At 41.4% G+C, this 20228-nt stretch overlaps 3 protein-coding genes across 7 annotated transcripts in view; 2 read left to right on the top strand and 1 right to left on the bottom strand.

Annotated features, from left to right (window-relative positions):
* Positions 1–5063, top strand: part of rttn (rotatin) — a 61609-nt gene extending 56546 nt beyond the window's left edge. The window contains exons 45-49 of the mRNA XM_055881500.1: positions 3134–3318; positions 3608–3914; positions 4369–4472; positions 4567–4636; positions 4764–5063. Coding sequence (XP_055737475.1) covers positions 3134–3318; positions 3608–3914; positions 4369–4472; positions 4567–4636; positions 4764–4843 — 746 coding nt within the window. The 3' untranslated portion in view covers positions 4844–5063. The remainder of the gene's footprint in view (positions 1–3133; positions 3319–3607; positions 3915–4368; positions 4473–4566; positions 4637–4763) is intronic.
* Positions 5064–5592: 529 nt separating this feature from the next.
* Positions 5593–17131, top strand: cd226 (CD226 molecule). 4 transcript variants are annotated; one of them, XM_055881495.1, is made up of 6 exons: positions 5593–5849; positions 7024–7380; positions 12220–12600; positions 14665–14764; positions 15571–15625; positions 15784–16499. In XM_055881495.1, exons 1-6 carry the CDS (start codon positions 5783–5785, stop codon positions 15892–15894), a joined length of 1071 nt encoding a protein of 356 aa, XP_055737470.1. In that variant the 5' UTR covers positions 5593–5782; the 3' UTR covers positions 15895–16499. The 4 variants fall into 4 exon arrangements, with proteins under 4 accessions (XP_055737470.1, XP_055737469.1, XP_055737472.1 ...); XM_055881494.1 differs by having other exon boundaries at positions 5598–5849; positions 7024–7392; XM_055881497.1 differs by lacking the exon at positions 15784–16499 and adding an exon at positions 16506–17131 and having other exon boundaries at positions 5602–5849; positions 7024–7392.
* dok6 (docking protein 6) overlaps positions 17128–20228 on the bottom strand; it is a 115230-nt gene continuing 112129 nt past the window's right edge. For both annotated transcript variants that reach the window (XM_055881499.1, XM_055881498.1), the window contains one exon: positions 17128–19901. In XM_055881499.1, coding sequence (XP_055737474.1) covers positions 19750–19901 — 152 coding nt within the window. In that variant the 3' untranslated portion in view covers positions 17128–19749. The remainder of the gene's footprint in view (positions 19902–20228) is intronic.

The raw sequence follows: 20228 nt of genomic DNA, 5'->3' as shown, positions 1-20228 counted from the left end.
CACATCCTCTCACCTATCCTGTCCTGCCTCTCATCACAACCTCTCACCTATCTATCAGGCCTCTCATCACATCCTCTCATCACAACCTCTCACCTATCATATCCTGCCTCTCATCACAACCTCTCACCTATCATATCCTGCCTCTCATCACAACCTCTCACCCTCTCACCTACCATATCCTGCCTCTCATCACAACCTCTCACCCTCTCACCTACCATATCCTGCCTCGCATCACAACCTCTCACCTATCATATGCATCTCATCACAACCTATCATATCCTGCCTCTCATCACAACCTCTCACCTATCATATCCTGCCTCTCATCACAACCTCTCACCCTCTCACCTATCATATCCTGCCTCTCATCACATCCTCTCACCTATCATATCCTGCCTCTCATCACATCCTCTCACCTATCATATCCTGCCTCATCACAACCTCTCACCTATCCTATCCTGCCTCTCATCACAACCTCTCACCTATCATATCCTGCCTCATCACAACCTCTCACCTATCATATCCTGCCTCTCATCACAACCTCTCACCTATCTATCAGGCTTCTCATCACATCCTCTCATCACAACCTCTCACCTATCATATCCTGCCTCTCATCACAACCTTTCACCTATCATATCCTGCCTCGCATCACAACCTCTCACCTATCATATCCTGCCTCTCATCACAACCTCTCACCTATCTATCATTCCTCTCATCACAACCTCTCGCCTATCAGGCCTCTCATCACAACCTCTCACCTATCATATCCTGCCTCGCATCACAACCTCTCACCTATCATATCCTGTCTCGCATCACAACCGCTCACCTATCATATCCTGCCTCGCATCACAACCTCTCACCTATCATATCCTGCCTCGCATCACAACCTCTCACCTATCATATCCTGCCTCTCATCACATCCTCTCACCTATCATATCCTGCCTCTCATCACATCCTCTCACCTATCATATCCTGCCTCTCATCACATTCTCTCACCTATCATATCCTGCCTCTCATCACATCCTCTCACCTATCATATCCTGCCTCTCATCACATCCTCTCACCTATCATATCCTGCCTCTCATCACATCCTCTCACCTATCCTATCCTGCCTCTCATCACAACCTCTCACCTATCATATCCTGCCTCTCATCACAACCTCTCACCTATCTATCAGGCTTCTCATCACATCCTCTCATCACAACCTCTCACCTATCATATCCTGCCTCTCATCACAACCTCTCACCTATCATATCCTGCCTCTCATCACAACCTCTCACCTATCTATCATTCCTCTCATCACAACCTCTCGCCTATCAGGCCTCTCATCACAACCTCTCACCTATCATATCCTGCCTCGCATCACAACCTCTCACCTATCTATCAGGCTTCTCATCACATCCTCTCATCACAACCTCTCACCTATCATATCCTGCCTCTCATCACAACCTTTCACCTATCATATCCTGCCTCGCATCACAACCTCTCACCTATCATATCCTGCCTCTCATCACAACCTCTCACCTATCTATCATTCCTCTCATCACAACCTCTCGCCTATCAGGCCTCTCATCACAACCTCTCACCTATCATATCCTGTCTCGCATCACAACCGCTCACCTATCATATCCTGCCTCGCATCACAACCTCTCACCTATCATATCCTGCCTCGCATCACAACCTCTCACCTATCATATCCTGCCTCTCATCACATCCTCTCACCTATCATATCCTGCCTCTCATCACATCCTCTCACCTATCATATCCTGCCTCGCATCACAACCTCTCACCTATCATATCCTGCCTCTCATCACAACCTCTCACCTATCTATCATTCCTCTCATCACAACCTCTCGCCTATCAGGCCTCTCATCACAACCTCTCACCTATCATATCCTGCCTCGCATCACATCCTCTCACCTATCATATCCTGCCTTTCATCACAACCTCTCACCTATCATATCCTGCCTCGCATCACAACCTCTCACCTATCATATCCTGCCTCGCATCACAACCTCTCACCTATCATATCCTGCCTCTCATCACATCCTCTCACCTATCATATCCTGCCTCTCATCACATCCTCTCACCTATCATATCCTGCCTCTCATCACATCCTCTCACCTATCATATCCTGCCTCTCATCACAACCTCTCACCTATCATATCCTGCCTCGCATCACAACCTCTCACCTATCATATCCTGCCTTGCATCACAACCTCTCACCTATCATATCCTGCCTCTCATCACAACCTCTCACCTATCATATCCTGCCTCGCATCACAACCTCTCACCTATCATATCCTGCCTCGCATCACAACCTCTCACCTATCATATCCTGCCTCGCATCACATCCTCTCACCTATCATATCCTGCCTCTCATCACATCCTCTCACCTATCATATCCTGCCTCTCATCACATCCTCTCACCTATCATATCCTGCCTCGCATCACAACCTCTCACCTATCATATCCTGCCTCGCATCACTACCTCTCACCTATCATATCCTGCCTCTCATCACAACCTCTCACCTATCTATCATTCCTCTCATCACAACCTCTCGCCTATCAGGCCTCTCATCACAACCTCTCACCTATCATATCCTGCCTCGCATCACATCCTCTCACCTATCATATCCTGCCTCTCATCACAACCTCTCACCTATCATATCCTGTCTCGCATCACAACCGCTCACCTATCATATCCTGCCTCGCATCACAACCTTTCACCTATCATATCCTGCCTCGCATCACAACCTCTCACCTATCATATCCTGCCTCTCATCACATCCTCTCACCTATCATATCCTGCCTCTCATCACATCCTCTCACCTATCATATCCTGCCTCGCATCACATCCTCTCACCTATCATATCCTGCCTCTCATCACATCCTCTCACCTATCCTATCCTGCCTCTCATCACAACCTCTCACCTATCAAATCCTGCCTCGCATCACATCCTCTCACCTATCATATCCTGCCTCGCATCACATCCTCTCACCTATCATATCCTGCCTCTCATCACAACCTCTCACCTAACCTTTCCTGCCTCTACACCTGTCTGTCAGTGTCAACCGTACTCTTATTTTTCTTGCGTTGCTACTTTTTCCTTTCCTTTCTCTCCTCTCCGTCCAGCTTGTAGCTCTCTGTGTTGTGGTTTGGCCTCTGGCCCCCGAGGGCCCCCAGGTGGCTCCCTGATGCACTGTGTCATGAAGCTGGCCTCTGGGGTTGCCCCCGACAACAGCCTTGTCCAGCAGCTGGCCTTCTCCCTGCTGGCCAACCTGGCCATCAACAAGGACTGCAAAGGAGTCCTGCACAAGGTAATGTACTACATTATTACCCCTAATACATTACCCTTACACCCCTTACCACATTGTCACCAAACCTGACCCTGCAGAAGGTAATATGATTGGAGACGGTGTCAATGTGACTACTGGTTAAAAACGTGTCTTTACTGTAAATACTGTAAGTTGATTCTTTTTGCACTCTGCGGTTTCGGTAACCTTTTAACAAAGCTCTCGATTTCAGATGTCTTTCTCAGTTTCAATCAAAACCTGGCTGAATCTCATTTTTCTCTCTCCGTCTCCCTGGTTGTCACTCTCCCTCCAGAGTAACTTCCTGCAGCCGTTTCTGTCCCTGCCTGTCCCTAAACCAGGCAGTAAGACTGGTGCCGTGGGGCTGTTGGGCCTGTGGCTGAGGCTTCTCCTGAGTGTCTCCTTCGGTGAGGACGGCCAGCTGAGTGTCCTGAGGCTGACTGGAGCCCTGGACCTCCTTGCTGACCTGGCCGCTACGCAGCCCCAACGCCAGCGTCACTATAGCAATGGGAGCTGGCCCATCACCACGACGGACAATGCCCTCCTCATCCTCCACAATGTCTGTTTCAGCTCTGCCAACAAACCCAAAGTACTGGCCAACGGTAGGGATGGAACACATGGATGTTTTTATCAGAGAGAGAGACAGGGAGAGATGTTGAGAAATGGTTTCTGTGTTTAAATTGCCCTATTCCTGACCTTGCATCACGTTTAAGGTTTACACAAAATTTAATCTGATGACAACTTAGGGGGGCTTCTTTGAATTCAGATTTGTTCTTTCCAGTGGAAAGCTTTGGCTTCCTGTATGCATGTGTGAATGTAAAAGGTGGGTGTTTGAAATGAAATGGAAGCTGTTAGGTCTTCTCTTTTGATACTTTGTGCTGAACTGAAACAGGAAACGATCTGAAACAGGATGTGTGAACAGAAGTGGTCTTTGTTTCACCATCACACCCTGTCAAACTCGCTTATCTTTGCTAATGATGTGTCATTTTATGAATGGGAAATGTTTTATTTTCAGGAATAATACTATGTCCAACATGATTATATGTCCCTGTCCAGATAAGGCCATGAGGGTGCTGGTGTCCTGTCTGGACAGTAAAGAGGCTGAGGTTCGCTCTATAGGGGCCTCGGCACTATGGGCCCTGCTCCACAACTACCAGAAGGTACACACACACACACATCATTTTTAGAATCATAAGAGCTAATTTATTTGAAGTACAGCTGTCTCTAACCTGCCGTTGTGATTCCTCACCTAAGGCCAAGACCACTTTGAAGTGTCCCTCTGTCAGACTCAGGGTGCATGAAGCCTATAAAGTTGCTAAGAAAGGTAAACTTCTCACCTTTAGTCCAGACACTGAATGTGCTGAAAACGTTTGTGTCACAGTCCTGTTGTTATTGTGCTCTATTGCCTCAATTTGTGTGTGTCTGTGTGTGTGCCTATCTTTTTTTGTCAGATGCAGAGAAAAATCCTGACATCATGAACACATACCTGTTGAAGTGCCTTGAGAACTTAATTCAGCTGCTGAATACCTGACTGACACATTGATGCAATCTGACAGAATGTAGACACCTTGAAACCTTATTTATATTTGAAGTGAATATATGTGTGCAAACTTGATACAGTAGATCGTTTTTAATGTCCCTACATCTTTTCTATGATCTGTGATGTTTTTGTATGTTTTGTACATATTTTGGGGATTGAATCATAAATTAAAGTAAATAATGATGGAAGAAAAAGAGTGTCTGACTTTTATGCTTACAACACAAGATAATGTTTCAGAATGACGTTCTGAACCTGATACCTTATAAGACAACTCCAAGATATAGCCTTGAATAAGTACAATGATGCCATTTCCTCTAAATGAGGCCCGTGTAGGAAAGGCTGTCATTTTCAGATAGCGAAACAGTGGTGGAACTGTGGCTGTAAAAGGGAGATGTCACCTCTGGTCGTGTCAACCCCAACACCACATTTCAGTCAAACACACAGCTAACCAGAGCTACTGCAGAATTACACACCGAAAGTAGTGCTACACACAATATTTCCCCGTATCTAAATAGATATTCTATAATTACTAGTCTATAGTTTACAATAAACCACTGGAACACACAGCACCTCTCTGTAGTAGCCTGATAGCATAAGCTAGCAGGACTAAGCTTTCCACTAACCCTGCATATAAAGTGTCCCTCTGTGTAGAATGAGCTAACAAAGGGTTAGCTTGGAGTGTCCCCCCCTGGCCCCTCCCATGGACTAAAGTGTATGTTTCTGTCCCAAAAGGCAATGTATTCCCTACATAGTGACCTACTTTTGACCAGACCCCTTTGGGTCAAAAGTAGTGCACTAAATAGGGAATGGGTTTCCATTTGGGATGTAATCTTTCTCTGTAGCGCGAGAGACAGCTAGTAGGAAGTGCAGCCCTGTTGCCTCTCCACTCATCTCATCAATGCAGCTTTCATTCTGCCTCAGAGGGCCAAGATGGAGGCTGTACAAAAGGACCACTGGTACTTCATGGTACTCCTCATCTTTCTCTCCAGTCTCAAAGGTATGGGAATGTCACTTTTTTATTATTTTAACGAGTAATGTTGATCAGGGAAATATATATTTTTTTGTATACTTGTACACTATGAATTATAAAGCAGAACATTGAAAGTTGTTGGTTTAGCTAGGTAGGCTATTTGTTGTCTTACGTTTGGTAAACATTTAAGTTTACTGCTGTTAAAAGTCTCACCATAAAACATTCTTACTGAAATATTCACCCAGATGTGTTTTAGTATTTATTTTGTTGCTTGAAGATAGCATACCATGAGCTGTTAGGATTAAAACTACAAAGGCTGATTCTCTTTGACTTCTCATTGCCCTTATTCTCTGCATGTTTCCATAACAATCAGACTGCATTCAGACATTCTCTCTTCAACTCTTAATTATGAGACTACAGGAACACCAACCATCTCATCAGCTTCTCAAACGTCCCTTTACTCTTACACACCCAGGACAGAGTCCATGTTAATGAGTTAGTCTTTAGATGGGCAACGCTCCCTTGTTGCCTTAACAGGACTAATACAGTGAAAAGGCACTTCTTCTAAACCTGTCAGACTAGAAATCTCTCCAAGGGATAGTTTAAAAAAAATTGGTTGTCTAGATGGAAGTCTGATCGACTGATTTGTTTGATCATCAGCTATTGCCATTTCTGTTGATTTGTGTGGGCTAATATTCTCCAAATTAGTGATACCCAGGGGAGAGACTCTAAAGAGGGAAATATATTTGATGACTGCTTCATCTTCAGTTGGAGCAGCTGACTACGTGATGAAGGTTCTTTTTACAGGCTTTTCATTCTGCTCTATGCATCATTTCCATGTCATAATTCCTGTGATTAACTATGTACTCAGGGCTGCAACTCCATTTAAAAATTGTATTTTTTACATTTGATTAATTTAGCAGACACTCTTGTCCAGAGCAACTTACAGTAGTGCATACATTTTTGTGCTGGTCCCCTGTGGGAATCAAACCCCCAACCCTGGCGTTGCAAGTGCCATGCTCTACCAACTGAGCCACACGGGATGGAGTTAATCTGATTACCAAATAAAAATAAACTGGAGATAACCTTAGGTCAGAATGGTTATTGAGAATTACTAATATTCCTGATGAACTGACCAGGTAAAATTAGATAAATGTAATACTGTACACATGTATGAAAACATGCCCTCTGCCATGTCCAGTTTCTGTGCAGCAGAGAGATGGTGTTACCACGGTGAAGCTTAAGGAGGGGATGGTTCTAGAGTGTGTGTGTCCTTGGGAAGGGAACCTCAGCATGGTCTCCTGGACCAAACTGATCCGGTTTGAGAAGGCCCCTGTCGCTGTGTATCACCCTGAGTACGGAGTGTCCATCTCCCAGTACTACCAGACCAGGATCCAGTTCCGGAAGACCATTCCCATGGATGGCAGTATCACCATCAGTAAGGTCACCCAGGAGGACGCAGGGCTCTACCACTGCTCTGTTCAAACCTTTCCTAAAGGATCCTGGGCCAGAGACATAAGGGTGGAGGTGGAGGACACTGTAGAAGAGGATGATGCAGGTAGTGAAGCAGGTACTGTCTAGGACTTATTGTGTATTTTCATTTAGAATATGTTGTCTACAATAATTGAGTTTGATTAGTACCAAATACGTTGACTGATAATGGGGATTGTTTTCATCAATCCCAGAGTGTTATTACTATGCCCATGCACCTTTTATCGATGTCTATTTTCTTATGTACAATAACAAATCATTTTGACAGTAACCTTCCAAAAAGTATTTCCTTCATAAAGCTTTTTAATTTCCATATGTACTAGGAAACTAAATGTTTGTTTCTTGAGCTTCTGGAAAGTGCACTGAAAAAGTGCACCTGGTCCTGAAAAAGAATGAACTGATTGAAGGTATAAGGGGGAAATCGGCAAACAAATGCCTTGGTCAAGGCTACGACGGTGCAATGAGTGGAGTTTACTCAAGAGTTCAAACGCGCGTATCAGACCGAGAGCCTGTTTCCTATGTATGCCTAGTTCTTTGAGTTTTAGTTTAGAAAACGATCTCTCAGAAGCAGCGGCAGCTACAGGGATGGTAAAAACGGCTTGGTTGCCATAGCAACATCTGGGAAACTGGGAAGGTGGGAAGAGTGCTTCAAATAAAGCAGTTCTGCAACATTTTTAATTGAGCCTCTAATTCTCCATAATTCCCGGTCTCAACACTTTATGGAAATAGTTTAACTGTATATGAAACTCTGGGGACAGGTCGTTTGGACACTGAACAGCCAATACATTGGCAGATGCAAATATATTATCTATAGCTGATAAGAGTTATTGAGGGTTTCAAAACAATATATATAAAAAATGCGATTTTCTTTCATAGTGGTGAACCGGCGTTTGAGTTGTGTGGTTGCAACATCAACAGTCCCTTATCTCTGGTATAACTTGGAATGCAAAATTTAAGACTAATTGTGTGCAGCTCAATGGACAGGTAATGCACAATGTCTCAGGAATGTCGGTTGACAATAAGTCGGGCACACAACCTGGACATACAGGTCGTGGTGAAAACATTTGCACACAGGAGACGAGGGGAGTCTCAAATTGGATTTAATTTGATTTAGGACTAATTTAATCTACCTTGAAAATTGCAACCCGTTTGTGTAGGCTATTAGCCAGAGTTCAAAAATAGATGCCTGAATTAATCCTCAAGCCAACTACTTTTTTCCTCACTGTTAGGCTATTTGATGTAATTTTATAAATACAATTTATAACGTTTATAAATAACACCTAAATCGCAGCTAAAGATAGTATATATAGCTATAAAATAGTACACTGCATAACTAAACAATCCCTAGTAAACTAGTGATTTTAGCGGGGGCTGACTATTATAAGGCATTAACACAACTTTCAGTCCAAGCTGGGAGAGAGCACGACGACGGCTCATGTCATGAAGGTTTCGGTAGCCTATACAAGACAGCTTTGCATATATATATATATATATATATATATATATATATATATATATATATATATATATATATATATATATATATTTATATATATTTTTAACATATATATATTTATATATTTTTAACATATATATATTTATATATTTTTAACATATATATATTTATATATATACAGTTGAAGTCGGAGGCTTACATACACTTATGTTGGAGTCAATAGAACTTGTTTTTCAACCACTCCACACATTTCTTGTTAACAAACTATAGTTTTGGCAAGTCGGTTAGGACATCTACTTTATGCATGACACAAGTAATTTTTCCAGCCATTGTTTGCAGACAGATTATTTCACTTATAATTCACTGTTTCACAATTCCAGTGGGTCAGAAATTTACATACACTAAGTTGACTGTGCCTTTAAACAGCTTGGAAAATTCCAGAAAAGTAAGTAATGGCTTTGAAGCTTCTGATAGGCTAATTGATATCATTTGAGTCAAGTGGAGGTGTACCTGTGGATGTATTTCAAGGCCTACCTTCAAACTCAGTGCCTCTTTGCTTGACATCATGGGAAAATCAAAAGAAATCAGCCAAGACCTCAGAAAAAAAATTACACCTCCACAAGTCTGGTTCATCCTTGGGAGCAATTTCCAAACACCTGAAGGTACCACGTTCATCTGTACAAACAATAGTACGCAAGTATAAACACCATGGGACTACGCAGCTGTCATACCGCTCAGGAAGGAGACGTGTTCTGTCTCCTAGAGATGAACGTTCTTTGGTGCGAAAAGTGCAAATCAATCCCAGAACAACAGCAAAGGACCTTGTGAAGATGCTGGAGGAAACGGGTACAAAAGTATCTATATCCACAGTAAAACGAGTCCTATATCGACATAACCTGAAAGGCCGCTCAACAAGGAAGAAGCCACTGCTATAAAACCGCCATTAAAAAAACATACTACGGTTTGCAACTGCACATGGGGACAAAGATCGTACTTTTTGGAGAAATGTCCTCTGGTCTGATGAAATAAAAATAGATCTGTTTGGCCATAATGACCATCGTATGTTTAGAGAAGAAAAAGGGGGAGGCTTGCAAGCCGAAGAGCACCATCCCAACCGTGAAGCACGGGTGGCAGCATCATGTTGTGCGGGTGCTTTGCGGCAGGAGGGACTGGTGCTCTTCACAAAATAGATAGCATAATGAGGAGGAAAATAATGTGGATATATGAAGCAACATCTCAAGACATCAGTCAGGAAGTTAAAGCTTGGTCGCAAATGGGTCTTCCAAATGGACAATGACCCCAAGCAAACTTCCAAAGTTGTGGCATAATTGCTTAAGGACATCAAAGTCAAGGTATTGGAGTGGCCATCACAAAGCCCTGACCTCAATCCTATAGAAAACTTGTGGCCAGAACTGAAAAGGTGTGTGTGAGCAAACCTGACTCAGTTACATCAGCTCTGTCAGGAGGAATGGGCCAAAATTCACCCAACTTTTGTGGGAGGCTTGTGGAAGGCTACTCGAAATGTTTGACCCAAGTTAATCAATTTAAAGGCAATGCTACCAAATACTAATTGAGTGTATGTAAACTTCTGACCCACTGGGAATGTGATGAAAGAAATAAAAGCAGAAATAAATCATTCTCTCTGCTATTATTCTGACATTTCACATTCTTAAAATAAAGTGGTTATCCTAACTGACCTAAAACATGTAATTTTTGCTAGGCTTAAATGTCAGGAATTGTGAAAAACTGAGTTTAATTGTATTTGGCTAAGGTGTATGTAAACCCCAGACTGCAACTGTATATATCAAATTGTTAGCTGGTTAGTATTCCGTTGTATCGAAAATGTATTGGACAGTCTGCACTGTTTGATTTTCCAACTTGAATTATTGAAAAGGTAATTACATTGTTGTCAGTGGTCTAATATGGCTTTGTGAAATGTTAGGCTTAACTTGAGAAAATGACGACCAAATAGGCCTACCAATAAACATTAGCTAAAGCAAAGCTATGTCCGAACGCCGACCTTGTGTGGGGCCCAGAGAAACTGCTTTATGCCAGTGTTTTTGGATTGATCATGTCGCTACATATACACTACATGACCAAAAGTATGTGGACAACATTCGAAAATTATGGGTATTAATATGGAGTCGGTCCCCCCTTTGCTATAACAGCCTCCACTCTTCTAGGGAAGGCTTTCCACTAGATGTTGGAACATTGCTGCGGGGACTAATGAGCATTACTGATGTCGGCACTGATGTTGGGCGATTAGACCTGGCTTGCAGTCAGCGTTCCAATTAATTTCAAAGGTCTTCGATGTGGTTGAGATCAGGGCCCTGTGCAGGCCAGTCAAGTACTTCCACACTGATCTCGACAAACAATTTTTACAAATATTTTTTTATAATTTTTTTACCCAAATTTCGATCTTGTCTCATTGCTGCAATCAGCTCGGGAGGCTAATGAGTCTCGGAAATGTGACACGCCAAACCGCGCTTCTTAACACCCGCCTGCTTAACCAGGAAGCCAGCCGCACCAATGTGTCGGAGGAAACACTGTTCACCTGACGCCCAGACCACCACAAGGAGTCACTAGAGCACGATGAGCCAAGTAAAGCCCGCGCCTGTAGTACTGCGATGCAGTGCCTTAGACTGCTGCGCCACTCGGGAGGCCCTCGACAAACCATTTCTGTATGGATCTCGCTTTGTGCACGAGGGCATTGTCATGCTGAAACAGGAAAGGGCCATCCCCAAACTGTTGCCACAAAGTTGGAAGCACAGAATCATCTAGAATGTCATTGTATACTGTAGCGTTATAATTTCCCTTCACAGGAACTAAAGGGCCGAGCCCGAACAATGAAAAACAGACCATTATTCCTCCTCCACCAAACTTTACAGTTGGCACTATGCATTCGGGCAGGTATTCTCCTGGCATCCCCCAAACCCAGATTCGTCCATTGGACTGCCAGATGGTGAAGCATGATTTATTACTCCAGAGAACGAGTTTCAGCTGCTCCAGAGTCCAAAGGCTGCGAGTTTACATCTCTCCAGCCGACTGTTGGCATTGCGTATGGTGATCCTAGGCTTGTGTGTGGCTGCTCGGCAGTTGAGCTGTTGTTGCTCCTAGACGTTTCATCTTCACAATAACAGCACTTACAGTTGACCAGGGCAGCTCTAGCAGGGCATAAATTTGACGAACTGACTTGTTGGAAAGGTGGCGTCCTATGACGGTGCCATGTTGAAAGTCACAGAGCTCTTCAGTAAGGCCATTCTACTGCCAATGTTTGTCTATGGAGATTGCATGGCTGTGTGCGCGATTTTATACACCTGTCAGCAACGGGTGTGGCTGAAATAGCTGAATCCACTCATTTGAAGTTGTGTCCACATACTTTTGTATATACGGTAATGTGAATTTTCTCAGCATTTTCTGCCTTTGTTTTGTAATTTCCCTGGATCACAGATGGAGATACTAACATCCACACCAGAGAACCTGAGCCTGAGGTAATCCAAGCAGACACTGAACTCATCGCAGAGAGGAGCGACAACCTGACTATCAGCTGCAACCACGAACACAACGGGACCGTGTATGATGTCACAGTCGAGAAGCTAGACCATGGTAGCGCCAGTGGAGTGGGCATCATGGCGAAGTGTCGGCTGGAGAATGGTGGTCTGTTTGGAGTAGACTACACACACCGGGGGATAGTGAACTGTTCAGATAGACTGGACACACGTCTGCAGCTCAATGATGTGGGAGAAGAAGATGGAGGGTTATATAGATGTCTCTTCAATACGGACGCTGGGGTACAGACCACCACTGTGCTGCTGACTGTACTTAGCCCAGGTAAGAGGTCAGAGTTAAAACATTACCAGACTAATTGTAACCAGCGAAGGTAATTTCAGACAACTTAATTACTAATACACAGTGGTGTAAAAAGTACTCAGTCATACTTGAGTAAAAATACTCGTAAAAGTAAAGATACCTTAAAAGAAAATGACTCAAGTGAAAGTCACCCCATAAAATACTACTTGAGTAAAAGTCTAAAAATATTTGTTTTTAAATAGACTTAAGTATCGAAAGTAAGTGGATTTGCTAAAATATACTTAAGTATCCAAAGTAAAGGTAAAAACCATTTCAAACTTTATTTTTTTTGATGGATAGCTAGGGGCACACTCCAACACTCAGACATAATTTACAAACAAAGCATTTGTGTTTAATGAGTCCACCAGATCAGAGGCAGTAGGGATGACCAGGGATGTTCTTTTGATAAGTGTGTGAATTGGACCATTTTCCTGTCAACATGTAACAAGTACTTTTGGTTGACAGGGAAAATGTATGGAGTAAAAATTACATTATTTTCTTTAGGAATGTAATGAAGAAAAAGTAAAATAGTAAAGTAATGTATAGATACTTAAGTAGTACTTTAAAGTATTTTTACCACTGTGTGATGGCTATGAGAGTGTAATGAAATTAGAATATCCAGACAGGTAACTGTGGCAAAGTCATGTATAACTTTAAAAACCATCAACAGTTTGATCTGCACCATTCGGAGATGAACTGAAAGCCAGTTCAGTTCCCTGAAGTAATTAGGACCAATGTGCATCCTAGGGCTGAGCTTGAGTATAATAATCCCTAATACAGTGAAGTACAGTATTTCAGTGCACCGAGACCTTGAAAGCCTGGGTAGACCAGTCCCTTGTGAAAGCAACCTCATATTTCCATGACAATGATGATCTACACTGAACAAGAATATAATCGCAACATGTAAAGTGCTGCTCCCATGTTCATAAACTGGAATAAAAGATACCAGCAATGTTCCAAATGCACAAAAATATTATTTCTCAAAACTGTTTTCTTTAGAAATTTGTTTACATACCTGTTAGTGAGCATTTTATCCAGATAATTCATCCATCTGACAGATGGGGCATATCGAGAATCTGATTAAATAGCATGATCATTACACAGGTGCACCTTGTGCTAGGGACAAAAGGCCACTCTAAAATGGCAAGTTTTGTCACGCAGATGTCTCAAGATTTGAGGGAGTGTGCAATTGGTGTGCTGACTGCAAGAATGTCCACCAGAGCTGTTGCCAGAGAATTGAACATTAATTTCTCTACCATAAGCCACCTCCAATGCCTCACAACCGCAGGCCACGTGTATGGCATTGTGTGGGCGAGTAGTTTGCTGATGTCAACGTTGTGAACAGAGTGCCCCATGGTGTCGGTGGCATTATGGTATGGGCAGGCATAAGCTGAAGACAACAAACACAATTGTATTTATCAATGGCATTTTGAATGCACAGAAATACTGTGATGAGATCCTGAGGCCCATTTTTTTTTAAGTATCTGTGACCAATCTGTATTCCAAGCCATGTGAAATCCATAGATTTAGGGCCTAATGAATTTATTTCAATTGACTGATTTCCTCATATGAACTGTAACTCAGAAAAATCTTGGAAATTGTTGCATGTTGCGTTTATATTTTTGTTCAGCATAGATCAAGATGCAGCATAGAGACAAGGTGTTAATTAGGCTGTGTATACACATGCAACTCTGCTAACAATGACATCATACACACAGTGAGTGACATAGTGACACAGGATGTGGCGAAGGCCGTTAGCGGTTTGGTACAGGTGCAAAACTGAATTACTCATATTCTCTAGGTGAGTGGTGTGTTTAAGGAGAGAGGGAGGTGTTTAGATAAGTGGTAAGCAAACTATTTCTGCCCAGATGTTTCTACCCAGTCTTTAAGACACAACGGGTAAAGAAATTACACACATCAGTCAGGACCTACCATTTTGGAAACACAGGTTAACATACAACTGTCTAATGTCCTCTTTTCTCCCTCCCTTTCTCCCTCCATTCTCTCTTTCCTCCCTCCTTCTCTCTTTTCTCCCTCCATTCCCAGTTGAATTCAGCCTGTCTGAGTATCTAATCTACATTGGAGGGGGAGTGTCAGGACTCCTGCTGCTGCTCTCTGTCATTGTAATACTGGTTGTGTGGCAAAGGTAGAGTTGACTTTCTACACTCTTTCTTCACGCAGGGACAATTTACAGTTTTATTTACTCTTAGCCTAGGTAAACTTATTCAGTGGACACACATGGATGAACACTTTATTTGCAGAAGGCCCCTTTGTACCGATTGCCCCTTTACACTGTCACACTTTATTTGGATGTGATCTGTATGTGATAAATGTAAAAGTTCCACATATTCTTACTGGTAAAATACCTCTCACAAACCATGCATTAGTCATCCCAGTTAGAGGTAAATAGGCTACTGGAGATAGGTACTCATTTGTTAGAGAATAAACTTTTTGCTGTGAAATTCCATTTCCCCAACCTTCCTTCACTCCCTCCGTCCCTCCCCTGCACCATATATCTATCTGAAAGGCGGGCCACCGCTCACGCTGAGTTTTACTCAGAGAGTGCACTTTCATTTTGCTTTCTTAGCGAGAAGTGTAGGTGCTGTACTTCCAGTAGAGTGTGGGCTTTAGGAGTGTACAGAATGTGTGTGTGGGAGGGGGGGATATATGATGAGTTAACTAATACATCCTGGCTCCTCAGAGTTCACTCATAAAAATGCACAGTCCATCTTCTGTGTTATTTCATAGTTTTGATGTCTTCACTATTATTCTACAATGTAGAACATAGTAAAAATAAAGAAAAACCTTTGAATGAGTAGGTGTTCTAAAACTTTTGACCGGTAGTGCAAATATGGTTGTATGCTTCTGGACCAAAATAACCAGCTATTCTACCTGTCTCTCTGCTTGTCTGTCTCTCTGACTCTCTATCTGTCTCTCTGTCTGTCTCTTCAGAAAGAAGAAGATGAAAGCGAAGTACATAACCAAACTGCATCCAGCTCAGAGACAGGTAAGAATATAACATTATATCTTGTCATTTCCTATTCATGTGGATACTAATAAAATAGCACTATATCTTGTTTCCATGTATCAGTCAGTGCTTTTCCATAAATGTGGCACATCTTTAACATATTTCTAATACAGCTCTAATGTCTAATGTCTTTGTAGTCCTGCAACGACTATGAGAACGTTCCTGTGTATGACAGGAAGGGGACCAATCAGAGAGGAGATAGCCCAGTGTACGGCAACATACTTTCACACACTAAAAGGAAGAGATAGGGAGAAGTACTATGTTACAGACCCCTGTCTGACCCCTATCATGCTTTAACAGTGGCACAGCCACAGTCTCCCCATTGAAACATTCATGAATATGATATTCAACCGCTTATAGTGGTCAAAGACTGTGGGACAGAATCATTCATATAACTGCAAAGTAGGCCTACTTATGTATCAGTCTGACTTACACTTTGTTTGCTCTCAATCTATGCAACTCTGTGTATTCCCTTGAAACATTGACAGTTTGTTTAGATATACATTTGCCACTAATAATATGTAAAACACTAATTTTGTATAATATATTGTTGAATGCTTTACATGTAGTAATACCGCCCCATAACAAACTGTTATTAAAAGCCTCCCAGCTCCATTCAAATCCTTAGTTGTCCCTAACTCAATCATGTGACAATGAACAAACCAATCATGCTGTTCCATCCCCTGGGAATGCTGTGTTTTCCTGTTGTACTTACGTAGATTGGGTCCTGTAGGTTGTTATGTTATCATGGAATCGTTCACATGTTAATTCAGCAAAACGATGATAGTCAATGGAAACATACTGTACTATTGTATTTTGTCTATCTAAGCCATAGATTAAATATTTCTTCTCTTTCTAGCTGTAGAATCTAGATGAATGCTGTGATTAGAAATTCTTCTGACACTGTTGGACAAAAATGCAATTCTATTCCTAGCTGAGAATAAAATGGAGGTCTTGGGAATGAAAGATGTCTGGGCTCTCAGCAAGAAGAGGAAGAGGAGGATGCAAAAAATGAAAGAATAATGGACAATTTACATTCGGGAATACAGGGTTTTAGTCTTGTTAATTTATTAGGCCTACTTGTCTGCGTCGGTACAATAGGTGCTGATACTGTGTTTCTCTGTGACTTTAATGACCCCATGTGGACTAAATAAAACCTACTCTACTGTGACATGAGTTGGTCTCTTCTGGGAGTGTTTGGCCGGGATTCAATCAAAGGTGTGTTGTAAACAAGGGCATTGCACTTTACTTTTGAAGGTAATTTACGCATGTGCCCGACATCCGCAGCGCTTGCCGTGAATGTGATCTCCACGAATGTCTGGAACATTGACTTTTAAAGCATATTGCAATGTGCTTCTCTACAATGCGCTTTTGTTTGAATCCCTGCCATAGCAACTGCATTTAGCCCTGTTGCATGTTGGTTAAATCGGCACAGAAATGTATTGTCATAAAAAATAAAATAAATAAAACATCTTTATACCTTGACATGTACATTCAATTTATTCTCTTTCATCAAAAAAACATGACATATATACATTTAGTGAGTGAACAATGTAATCCTACACTCAATGTATTAAAAAGTGCTATTAACAAATATTATGACAAAGTAACAAAACACAAAAGCATGTAGTGTGTGACTATTTAGACACTAACATCAAACTAACATTGAGGTGGTACTGTAGGAACATTACCATTGTATAACGTACAGTGGTGTTAAGTAATTTAAGTAAAAATACTTTAAAGTACAACTTAAGTCTGTTTTTTGGGAGGTAACTTTACTTTTACAACTTTTACTTTTACTTCACTACAGTCCTTAAGAAAATACAGTACTCTTTAATCCATTCTAGTTACCTGACACCCAAAAGTACTCGTTATATTTTGAATGCTTAGCAGGACAGGAAACTGGTCCATTTCACACACTTATCAAGAGAACATCTCTACTGCCTCTTATCTGGCGGACTCACTAAACACACATGCTTAGTTTGTAAATTATGTTGGAGTGTTGGAGTGTGCCCCTGGCTATCCATACATTTAAAAACAAGAAAATTATGCAGTCTGGTTTGCTTAATATAAGGAATTTGAAATGATTTATACTTTTACTTTTTATACTTATGTAAATTTTAGCAATTACATTTACTCTTGATACTTAAGTATTTTACAACCAAATACTTTTGGACTTTTACTAAAGTATAATTTTACTGGGTGACTTTCACTTTTGAGAAATGTTCTATTAAGATATCTTTACTTTTACTCAAGTATGACTATGGGCACTTTTCCCACCACTGGTAATGTAGTACCATTGAAGACAGAAAACGTCTATTTCTATACTATATTCAAACAAGATGTGGCTGACATAAACAGTGTGAGAAAGACATGTAAAGTGGAAAACAACAAATAATTAATGTCACAGAACTACCTGGTACTACTTTCTCTCATTACCACAGTTGTATAAATACTCCAAACAAACTACAACTACTTTCTCTCCCTACCACAACTGTATAAACACTCATCACAAACAAAATGGAACTACTTTCTCCCTTTACAGTTGTGTAAAATAGTAGAGATGGATTAATTACATTAAACACAGGTTTGCAGTAGTGAGTTTCACCCAGTTATCATTGTATCAGATAGATACTGAGAACCTTTTGTAGAAGGGCACTTTCTTTGTTAATCCAACCCATGTTCAGGTTCAATTGATTCACTATAATATACAGTAATTAAACAAACAGCAAATTGTGTGTAACTGTAAGATCAAAACATATGATATTCATGGGTATTATTTTATACTGTGCCCTGGATGTTTCTGGGATTCCAATTAAACATATCTACCTCTATGAAAATAAATATTCAAACGTTGACCAAAATAATTCACACAACAAAGAAAGGAAGTAGCTCAAAGGGATAACAGTGTTTGGACTGATTTGCTCATCCATATACCTCAATAAACTGATTGTCTTTTCTTGTGAACATTGACTTTGTGTTCTTACGATCTGTGAATTTGTGGACACTATCATTTCTCAGATAATGACAGACGACAAGTCTTTTTTTGTTTAAATGGACAAGACTATTTTCAGAATGTCTTGCACCTAAGAGGAGCTGAGGGCGTAGATATACTAGAATAATGACAGACACGGACCCGGGCCAGAGATTAAGCCTGTGGGTGTCTGGTACAGTAGTGTCACACTCTGCAGTCTGCATGCGTCAGAAGGCACTTCGTACTGTGGCTGGAGGACAGGGCGAGAGGTCTGGGAAACATCAATAGTCAGACCAAGCATGGTCACTGTCTGAGTGCTCCACACAGAAATAAACTGCTTGTTCACAAGGGTCAGCCTTAAATAGGCTATAGTCTATACTGTAGGTCCTAGTCAAGTTGGACTTAGATATAGCCTACAGGTGCTAGTCAGATTTGTTAATATTTTCATTGTATGGTTTTGTTCATGCGTTTGGAAGTTGGGATGATTTGTATAGATTTTTAAAATATGTTGCCTGCAGCGTCTATTTCAGACCTGTACTTGTGAACAGGCAAACCATTTTGAATGGAGGGATGTGGTGCTTGTTGTAGGTAAACTAAAAAGCCCCAAAATATTTCAGAACGTTACGAGTTTTCCCTAATGAATGGGACCCAGCAGATGTCAGAACATCATTGTGGGGAAAATTAAGGGATGAAAAACACGTTCCAATTTCTTGGACCTTCAGTCACAAGACATTAACAACTTACAAACAACCCTTTTCAGCATTGCTTTGCAATCTGCATAAACTTTTGACATTTCAGAATGTATGATATGCAGTTTGAAAAAAAGGCTAACCAACAAGGGACTTTACAGTGAAAGGATCCAAAGTACTTGCAAACACTATGACACATACAGTATGTCTCCCTTTTGAAAACTACAAGAGAAATATTTTTGGTGCAATTGTTTTAGCCTATGTTGTCTCACAACGGGTACAAAAAAGTCTAGAATAATATATATATATATATGTACCGCTCTACAATTAACACTCGTCATAATTTATTAACATACAATGCCATATTATACATGTTCCTATACATATTTCTACAGCCTTCTAAAGTGTTGGAATGTCCAGGTTTGTCCTGTAAGTGCTTGTCATTGGAGCATCCCCTGGTTGCAGTTTGAGCCGTAGCCACTGGAGGGGGAAAGTGCCTCTTCCTGGTGCTGAGAGGACTGCTCTTCTTCTGTCTGTTCAGAGAGGAAGCTGGGGAAGGTCTGTGCTCGGGGGATCATCGTCAGGCTAGTACCTGGAAACAACAGGAGAAGACAGTGGTGAGGAAAAGGATAGTCTCTCTGGCTATAGTCCATACTAGGTCATTCAGTGCCTTCACAAATTATTCATACCCCTTATTCCACATTTTGTTGTGTTACAGCCTTAATTCAAAATGGATTAAATCGGGGGTTTTTGTCTCACCCATCTACACATAACACACCATAATGACAAAGTGAAAACATGTTTTTACAAATTTATTGAAAATTAAATATAGAAATATCTAATTTATACATGTATTCACATCCCTGAGTCAATACATGTTAGAATTCCCCTTTGGAAATGATTACAGCTGTGAGTCTTT

The sequence above is a fragment of the Salvelinus fontinalis genome, chromosome 25 (genome assembly GCF_029448725.1).
Source record: "Salvelinus fontinalis isolate EN_2023a chromosome 25, ASM2944872v1, whole genome shotgun sequence".
Lineage (NCBI taxonomy): Eukaryota > Metazoa > Chordata > Actinopteri > Salmoniformes > Salmonidae > Salvelinus > Salvelinus fontinalis.
The sequence above is the reverse complement of the archived record's forward strand: the minus strand, read 5'-3'. Positions and strand labels throughout refer to the sequence as shown.

Coding starts and splice junctions, on each gene's coding strand:
- cd226 (XM_055881494.1), top strand. CDS start 5,783: ATGGAGGCTGTACAAAAGGACCACTGGTACTTCATGGTACTCCTCATC. Junction 7,393..12,219: donor TGATGCAGGTAGTGAAGCAG/GTACTGTCTAGG, acceptor CCTGGATCACAG/ATGGAGATACTAACATCCAC. Junction 14,765..15,570: donor ATACTGGTTGTGTGGCAAAG/GTAGAGTTGACT, acceptor CTGTCTCTTCAG/AAAGAAGAAGATGAAAGCGA.